The 9,818-nt window shown below is 44.9% G+C and overlaps 1 protein-coding gene across 24 annotated transcripts in view; it reads right to left on the bottom strand.

The window, feature by feature from the left end:
* RIMS1 (regulating synaptic membrane exocytosis 1) overlaps positions 1 to 9,818 on the bottom strand; it is a 564,390-nt gene that overhangs the window by 505,729 nt on the left and 48,843 nt on the right. For 20 of the 24 annotated variants that reach the window (XM_090034746.1, XM_090034752.1, XM_090034757.1 and 17 more), the window contains exons 2-3: positions 8,964 to 9,022; positions 7,000 to 7,189 (exon numbers count right to left, since the gene is read on the bottom strand). The exons of the other annotated variants lie outside the window; for them this stretch is intronic. In XM_090034746.1, the coding sequence (XP_089890872.1) occupies positions 7,000 to 7,189; positions 8,964 to 9,022 (249 nt within the window). The remainder of the gene's footprint in view (positions 1 to 6,999; positions 7,190 to 8,963; positions 9,023 to 9,818) is intronic. 24 annotated transcript variants of the gene reach the window in all.

Below are 9,818 nucleotides of genomic sequence, written 5' to 3'. Positions count from 1 at the left end.
TTCAGGTCTGTGACAAACACTTCCATTCTTTCCACTTCCTTTTTTGTTCTCTACCTGAACATCTCTCCTTCTCATAAGTAATGTATTTTCTAGGAACACAATGATCTTGAAACATTTTGTTATTTCATAAAGGATTTCTTCATTCCTTTCTCCCCCTCTGTATGGTAAGCATATATGTCCAATGCTTCGTTGACTACAACTTAAGAACAGAGTACTCTCTTGTTCTTCATCCAATTTATCTACCTCTGTGGCTTTATTATACAGTTCAAATTGCTCTTTGAACCTTTCCCAGGCATTTTTAGCATTCCCCGCGATTCAAGGGCTGAAGCAGGTTACTTGCAGTCTCAGGTCACAAGGCTCCATAGCTATTTCTGTGTTGCCTCTTTCACTGGGTCCCCAAGCATGCTGTGCCTTCCACTATATTACCACGTAGTATCTTGAAATTTGTGATGTGGAAATAAGTCTTCATTACATACAGGCACTTATATATGACTACTTACAATAAAGAAATAACAGCTTTTACTATTTCCATAGCAAGGTTCTTATGGCTGGCCTATTCCTGTTCTGCCATCTGGAAGTTCCTGCTGGCCTCACCCAGACTGTTTCCTGGGATGCCACACTTCCTAGATACTCTGATGTAGAGTAAGTTGTCCTGGACATGCATACTTGCCTGGTTGACTGATATCACCCTGAGCATTTTACTGAAAAACTGAAAATCTCCTGGCTGACAGCTCAGTCTCAAAAGTTCGCCCATGGACAAGAAAGGATTCTACTAAAGGTAAAAATCACCTCCTCCCAGCACTGTTCTGAAAACAGAAAAAACCAGTCTGGGTGAAGAATGAAGGAAAGCTCCAAACTAAGTAGAGGGAGCCAAAACTGTAATCAGAATGTAACGTGAAATTGCCCTACTCGGACAAGCTCTACTATTAACCTGCAGAGGCTCCCGCTCCACCCCCAAACTCTCTTAAAAAATATTGGGGAAGAGGCTGGAAACAAAAACAGGTGGAAGAAGGTGAAATAAAAAAAAAATGAACACAGTAGATTGATATTATGTAACTGAAGTAGCAGCTTCAAAGTTGCTATTGATAATCAACTGATCTACCATTCAATATCCTCTGGACTTAAACAAAAGGAAAGCCTCATCTCAACTCAAATGGTAACTTTTTTCTGAGAATTTCAGAAGAAATAAGAAAGCAGCTTTTAAATTATTAGGTCAGATCCATGGAAGATGAGATGGTCACAGGCCAGGAAGACCTTCAACTCTGGGCATCCTGCTCCCCACTCCAACCCTGAAACAGGGAACATGGTGGCAATGCGAGAAGCTGTGGCAAGTGTGCCTTCCACTGGTCCATGGCCATGCAATGGCTGTTAAGGGATTCAAAGGATGTTCTGAGGCATGCAGAATTAGATGAAGTCATCTTCTCCCAGGGATGCTGGGATCCTGTCCGAAGCCCATCTCAGATGAACTCATAGATATGGTCCAGGCAATCCTTTCCTTGCCATTGACCTACTTTCTACTTGGTTGCAGTTGAGGACTTTTAGTGTTTTGTGGTGTGGGATAATTTGGGCATTACAAAGGCCAAAGAGTGCATTAATACACATAGTGAAAAATACTTATAAATGAGTACAATAAAAAGTGTAAAACAATATACTGCTGGCCTTAGCAAGAGGTTGGATGAACATTATTTTCTCATACAAGACTACAGGAGTCAAAAGAGGACACAGATACACCAGGAAGGTTATGTGAAAGGGCAAGGATGTTCGGATGGTAGGAAGTCAAGTTCCTCAATCTCTGCTCAAAACAGATCTGTAAAAACAAGGAGACCATATGGAAAAAGCAGATAAATGGCAGGGCATGGATTGGGAGAAAGAGGTTATGGAGAATGGTGATAAAAAAGACGGGTTGGACAGGAAAAAAAAGGGGAATGGGAAAAAATGAGGGACACAGAATGGAGAAAGACATTAGAAAGGAAATGAATATGTTCAGAATGGAAGTGTGCATGCAGAGGAAGAACAACTGTACAACATTTCCAAGTTAAAAAAAATGAAATACCTTGTAATGTAAATAAAATCTTACCTTTATACCCCTTTCTCCTCTTCCACCAAACAATACCCCAGTAATGCTACCCAAGTCAGCTACTCCCTCATATAACTTCCTAAGAACCTGCTAAAACCTGAAGGAAGTATGTCTTACTCGACTGGCTGCTGAAACCAAGCCACCACCTACTGAAATATTATACTTTCTATACAAACCAATTCTACAACACAAAGTAATCCTAGTTAAAAAGAAAAATAACCCTGGAAAGTTAAAAAGATATGAGCAGCCCCTCACTGCCATAAAATCCTTCCTCCCTCACTACTATTCTGACCAGCCTTGTCCATGCCTTATATTTGTAATGATTCATGCAAAAGGCAAAATAACAAAATGAATTGAGATCATGAACTCCAATTTCTTAGTTACAGGACAAGTTTCCAATATACCATAACACTAACCTACAGTATATTATGCACTACAAAAACTACATGTTAGCTTTTGGAAAGTACACTTAAAAGGACAAACTTGCAAGCTCACACACTTGCATAAACCAGAAACACCATACAATCAATACATTCCACAACAGAAATTAGTCACTCCAATTCTGTTCATAAAGATGTTCTCCTACTGTACGAACCCAGCCCACTATGAAATGAAATATGATATCTGGAACATTAGATTATTAGAATTTTATATTTTTTTGAAATCTTTACTACACACCTAATAAGCAAGTAATATATATCCAATGACACAATATTACAGAAGAAAACAAGAGAGCAAAGAAAAGGGTGGGTGGGTAAGTAGAGTGGTAGTAATGAAGGGCTTTATGGCAATGGAGAACTACCTGGATTGTGCAATAGTTCATTCATCAAATGTTTAGAGGGTTTGCAACAGAAGTATTTTATTATGCTTTTCAGCATAATATTGGAACAGATCAAGTAACTGGATCATAGTCCAGCTAAGACTTTTCCTTCTTGGTCCATGAAGAGGAATTATGACAGTTCTAGAGCTGTATGTGACCTAACTAGCCTTAGAGCACAGGACAGCACAGATTAAATATGGAACAGCACAGATTAAATACAGAAACACACATGTAATAAAGTACTAAATGTGACCAGAAAGACATTGTTCCATATACCACTGACCAGCTGCTTTGCTTCTGTGCCTTGCTTTAGATATATGACTTTGCCACGGAGCCAACATCCACAGCCCTTTAGGGCTTGTGTATCCAAGAATGCTACAGACATCTGCCTGAAGAAGGGTGCTTCTGCCCAAAAGCTTGCAATTAAATTTTATTTTTTTTGCAAAAATCTGGTTGGTCTAATAAAAGATAAATCGCCTCTACCACAAGTACAGACATCTTCTAAATTCTAAACAAGACACTCATGCCGGCTCCTCTCAAACCCCACTTCTACTGGTATTATATTCTAACATTAATTCTTTCTGTCATTTCATCAAATTCAAGAGATGGTTAAATGATATCCTTCTTTTCTGATGTTTATAAAGGCTATTAGAAGCCCTCTAGTACATACAGGATTAATTAAAGTCTGCACGTCTCAGAGCCCTTCACCAGTTGAATCCTGAAAGAATAACCTGGTGAGACAGCTTTCACAGCTGAGTTAACTCTCATTGGGTCTGGCTGTTCCTCAGGATTGGCTAATGGAGCTGTAGCCCTATTACTTAAGCCTACACCTGCAGATGCCCTTCAGCCACCCCATTTTCAAGCCTGTGACTTTAGTCCTAAACCCTATAGTTAATTCCTTAAATCCAATTCCTGATCCCTGCCTTCTCTTAGCTGAGTGATTTTCAAACTTTTTCATGTGTAGGCCCATAAAAAAAATTTTAATGGAGGTGTGGACCCCTTTGGAAATTTTGATCATTTTTCAGGGATCCATTAGACAGTCCGTGGACCCCCTCAGGTCTGCAAACCACAGGTTAAAAACCACTATGCATCCTGATTTCAGCTGGCTTTCTAGTTCTAGAAGCTAACCTTAAATTTGGTTTAAGACTAAGTTTAATGATAAGTCCATTAGCAACCGCTACAATTGTAAGAATTTCTTAAAACAAAGTCTATCCCCGATCCTTCTGAAAAAGGAAATGTATGCTATGGACTAGACCAACTATGGGAATGCCGCTAGGAAAAAGAAAAGGTCTTTCTGGTCACTCTTCTGCTCCTACCCCAGAAGATCCACATCTGGTAGGGTTGGCTAATCTCTCTAGTTCCAAGGCCATGCTAGTAGATTGAGTTTGTCCTCAACTCTCAGCTGAGGAGAGTAGCACCATAGAAATAGGTTCTCCCTGTACTGTGGGAAATTGGGGCACTTTATTTCTGCCTGTGCACAGAATGCCCAGCCAGTGGCTTGGCTAGAAAACTTCTTGGACAAGCCTTAGTAGAGGGGGATGGTGTCATCCCCCTGTGACCTTCCATCACTGCCATCAGTACTGTCCTTGGCCTTAAGGCACTCCCTAATGTATCTCCTCTGCCTTCAAAATTTCACCATGATGAATGTGCTTTAGGTGGCCCACTGATTCCTGGATGCCTGGAAACTTCCTGGACTTGAATTTTCCTGGAAATAAAATCGACACTTACTCTCTAAACCTCTCCTAAATTCCTGGAAAGATGGGCAGGTCTGCCCTAATATCAAACTGAGTTGCACAGGAGTTCTTGAGGTTTAATTTGATCTCTGCCTCATTTTTTAAAACATCTTATAAGTACCCTGGCTCTCATTTCATGACCCCTCATATCCAGTAGAAGGATGGGAAGAATGCACCTGGGTCCATGCAGTACAATGAGTTTATTAATTGAGGATCACTGCCCTAACCACTTGCCCCCTCAGGGTTTCTATATTACCACCTTATTACTTGGAAGAAGGTTTTTCAAGCTAGTTATGTCAACTCTGAATATTAAGTTACATCCTGTAGAAGTGCTAAAGCTTAAGAAATGTTGTACTCCCAGAATCCCAGGAACATTCCCATATTTTGTCAAAAACATTTTTTCTGTGATGTTTTTAGAGCAATTCATAGTCATTTGTTGGATGATATCACCACTTTCTTTGAGGATCAAGTTCAACATATCAGGAATATCCAGCTGGTCCTGGAATGACTATATCAATTCTACATGACAAATTTTACATAAAGCTGGAAAAGTAAAAATTTGATCTAACTACCATAGAATTTTGGGGGGTCTCTTTAGTCTCTCCAGACATACTGACTATAGACCCCCAGAAGGTGTTTGCCATCTTGGAGTGGAAGACCACAAAGGATGTCAAAGGAGTAAAGCATTTTTTAGGGTTTGGCACTGCTACAGGTGCTTTATCACCAGCTTTTTATTCCTGGTGACTCTAATTAAAATGCTTTTGAAGAAAGAGATCTGCTTTACTTGGTCCCAGCAAGCCAAGTCCACTTTCAACATGCTGGAGCAGGTGTTCACTGTGGTCCTGCTTCTATTGCATCCTGATCACACTGACCCCTCCAGCTAAAGGGGACTTAACAGCAGGGGTCTACTACAGGCCACCCAACCAGGGGGAAGAGCTGGACTGGGAATTCTCAGGTCAGCTCACAGTTAAGTCAAGGGACGTGGTTACCATGGGTGACCTAAACTATCTGGACTTCTGCTGGGAAGAGCAGTTAGCCAGTTCTGACCACTCACATAGATTCCTAGCCAAGTTACAGAACCTCCACCTAAGCCAGAAGGTGCACAGTCCCACCAGGGGAAATGCGTTATTGGACCTGGTCCTGGCCACAGGCAACAACCTGGTGAGGGGACTGCGGGTTCTTGACCACCTGGGCGATAGCAATCATTGCCTGCTGGAATTCACCATCCAGCACAGGGTGTCAAAGACCTGCAGCAAGGCAGCAGCCCTGGACTTCAGGAGGGCAGATTTCAGTAAGATAAAGAGACTAGTCAGGGAGGCACTGAGGTCCCAAAGGGAAGGGGAAGGGGATTTGGGAGTTCAAGAAGAGCGGTCATTTCTTAAGGAGACGATCCTCCAAGCCCAAAGGATGACAATCTCCCCACAGATCAAAGGGGGCAAGAATGCTCAAAAGCCCCCATGGCTCACCAAAAGTATTCCACGAACACCTCAAAGCCAAAAAGAAGGCATACATCCAATGGAAGGGAGGGGCCATCACCAAGGAGGATTATACCTCCATTACTCGAGATTGCAGGGGGCTGTTAGGAAGGTTAAGGCGGATATGGAACTGGGACTAGTGACCCAGATCAAAGAGAACAAGAAGTCCTTTTTTAAATACACAGTAGGTAAAAAGAAGGTACCAAGCAACGTGGGGCCTCTGCAGCACACACTTGGAAATCTGATGGTTGCACCAGATGACAAAGCTAACATCATCTTTAATAGATTCTTTGCTTCCATTTTTCTGAGCAGGGACAAGGACACCGCCCCCATTGGGATCCCAGATGGACCCAGGGGAGACACAGCCAGGCCCAGGGTCAGTGAGGACCTAGTCATGGAACTTCTGATGGGACTAGAAGTGTTCAAATCAGCAGGTCCTGATGATCTTCACCCCAGAGTGCTGAGGGAATTGGCAGAGGTCATGGAGGGGCCCCTGGCACAGCTTTACGAGCACTCGTGGTACTCTGGCAAGGTGCCAGAGGACTGGAAAAGAGCAAATGTGGTCCCCATTTTCAAAAAAGGGAGGAAGGAGGACCCAGGAAACTATAGGCCCATTAGTCTTACCTTGGTCCTGGGAAAGCTCCTTGAGAAAGTTATCCAGGAGCACATCTGCAAGGGACCAGCAGGGGGAATTATGCTTAGGGGCAATCAACATGGGTTCATTAGAGGCAGGTCCTGTCAGACCAACCTGGTTGCCTTCTACAAACAGGTCACAAAATACTTGGACACAGGTGTCGCAGTGGACATAGTGTTTCTGGACTTTAAGAAGGCCTTAGACACTGTCTCTCACCCCATTCTCATTAAAGATTAGGCAACAGTGATGTCAACACCTACATAGTCAGATGGGTTGCAAATTGGCTGGAGGGCGACACCCAGAGTGGTGCTGGATGGGTCATTTTCAACCTGGAAGGATGTGGGCGGTGGGGTTTCCCAGGGCTGGTCCTCAGGCCCGCACTGTTCAACATCTTCATCAGTGACTTGGATGAAGTGGTAAAAAGCTCCTTGTTCAAATCTGCGGACGACACTAAGATGTGGGGAGAAGTGAGAATGCTAGAAGAGAGGGACAGGCTACAACTAGATCTGGACAGGTTACAGGGGAGGGCAGATGAGAATAGGATGGGTTTCAATACTGACAAGTGTAAGTTACTGCACCTGGGGAGGAAGAACCAGCAGCTTACCTACAGGCTGGGGAACTCCCTTCTCTGCAGAACAGGCAGCAAAGGATCTTGAAGTAATTATTGACTCCAAGATGAACATGGGCCGCCAATGTGGGGATGCGGTCAGGAAGGCTAACCGCACCTTGTCAAGCATCCATAGATTCCTCATGAGCAGGTGCAAGGAGGTGATCCTCCCCCTCTATGCGACATTGGTCAGTCCGCAGTTGGAGTACTGCATCCAGTTCTGGGCACAGCACTTCAGGAGGGATGCGGACAGCATTGAGAGGGTCCAGAAGAAGGCCACTCGCATGATCAGGGGGCAGCAGGGTAACCCCTATGAGGAGAAGCTATGGGACTTGAACCTGTTCAGCCTCCACAAGAGAAGGCTGAGGGGGGATCTGGTGGCTGTCTACAAACTTGCCAAGAGGGACCAGCAGGCATTGGGAAAGTCCCTGTTCCCCCGAGCACTACCAGGAGTGACAAGGAATAACAGCCATAAGTGGACTGAAAGTAGATTCAGGCTAGACATCAGGAGGCACCACTTTACAGTCAGGGTGGCCTGGAGCTGAAACCAACTTCCAAGGGAAGTGGTGCTCACTCCTACCATGGGGGTCTTCAAAAGGAGGCTAGATAAAACACCTAGCCGGGGTCATCTGACCCCAGCATTTTTTCCTGCTCATGGCAGGGCATCAGACTTGATGATCTGCTCAGGCCCCTTCTGACCCTACCAACTATGAAACTACAAAGGATCTATTTTGTTCAACTCATTGGGATATGAAGTTAAATTACTCACATTTCTATGACTTGGGGGGGAGAGGGGGTTAAGAAAGAGAGACCATGTCTGAGAACACCAGGTGCACTGATAGAGAATTTTTGGGCTGACTTTTAAGGAGGCATATCGGCCAGTACTGTCCAATTTCCAATACATGGCCTGACAGCTTGAAGAGCAGTGTCCAGCTGGTAAGTCTGTTGTGGTGGAAGGGGAGGGAAAGGGAAGGGGCATGGGAGGAGACTGATCAAGGCCCCTGAGGTGAGGGAGGGAGTTGGGCAGGGACTGGGGCACAGGACAGAGCAGCGGCTCATCTGGGAGGCAAAAGGGTAGGGGGGCAGCTCCTGCTGCAGCACACACCCCAGGAGGGCATGGGGGGAGGGGGGCATGTGCCTCTGGATCTGCATGTGGGGCAGAGTGGGATGCCGTTGTGGGCTGGGGCTAGGGGGTGGCCCAGGCTGCACTTGTTGTGGGGGGCTACATCAAATTTTAGGGTGGCTGCAGCCCCCTCCCCCTGTAACCCCCCTACCAACACCGCCCACCTGAGCACAACCTGGCCCAACCCCTGCTGGGAAGAGGCCAGCTCAGCCCTGGCCCCAGCCTGCCTTGTCCCACACACAGACCCAGGGGCAGATGCTCCCCATGGCCTCCTGAGGTACGCAGTGTTGGGAGCTGCCCCCCATCCCCACATGCCCCAGACAAGCTGCAGCTGTCCCACACCCTGACCCAGCTGTTCAGCACCTCCTCCAATCCCTGCCCCAGCCCCACTCCTTCCATCATTGCAGGGGTCTTGAGCGCCCCCCCCCCCCCACACACACACACACACATACATCCCTTCCCCTTCCCCTCCTCTTTCACCACAACAGACTTACCAGCTGGACACAGCTCTCCAAGCTGCCAGGCTGTGCTCTTGGACCCATGCATGCTGCAGCTGTGTACATACAGAAGGCATTTATCAGCCACATTTTTGGCCGTATCAGGCAAAAAAAAGCTGATTTCCGACATATTCAATTTTCTTAATATCGGTGCCAATCTAATATCGGACCGTTATATTGATACCCCTCTACAGAGAACAGCTATGCCAATTAAGTGAGGAGTTGTTGACAACCTTAAAAAAAAAAAGTGGTATCACTAAGAGTGAAGCCATTTTCTAGTGTGTGTTCTTTCAGATTATAAAAATCTTGGAATAACTCCAAATTACAATGATGTTTAAATCCTTGGCAGGTTCAAAAGGTCTATATTCCTTTTCCATTTCAATTCTGTCCTGGCTGACTACCTCGGTACCTGAATAGCAAGATGGACAGCCTCTTCCTGAATTGGTAAACTGAAAATAGGGGACAGATACAGTTTACAACTTCCCCAGTGCAGAACCAAGAAAAAAGAACTACTGGATCATCTTACTGAAGAAATCTGATACAGAAGAGGGACAGTTTTACTTCAGTGCACCAACTGCTGGATGGGACACTCCATCAGAAAGAAGGGATGCATTTATGTGCCTAAGGGATAATGAATGGAGGCCCTCAAACCACCATGGCTCTTCCCTTACCAGATATTTTGTTCATTTTGGAACTTTTTAGTTAAAAGCATGATATTTCTGGTGGCCCAAGTTATCAGAACTCTAAGAAGCAAGCAGACAGACTAGCATGCTTCTAGCTTTGCCATCACCCAGGGAAAGGCAACTATTTTTTTTTTAAAGGGACATGCCACATATGTAAATTTAGCAATGA

Source organism: Crocodylus siamensis, chromosome 1 (genome assembly GCF_052110815.1).
Source record: "Crocodylus siamensis isolate JL-2025a chromosome 1, ASM5211081v1, whole genome shotgun sequence".
NCBI lineage: Eukaryota > Metazoa > Chordata > Crocodylia > Crocodylidae > Crocodylus > Crocodylus siamensis.
The sequence above is the reverse complement of the archived record's forward strand: the minus strand, read 5'-3'. Positions and strand labels throughout refer to the sequence as shown.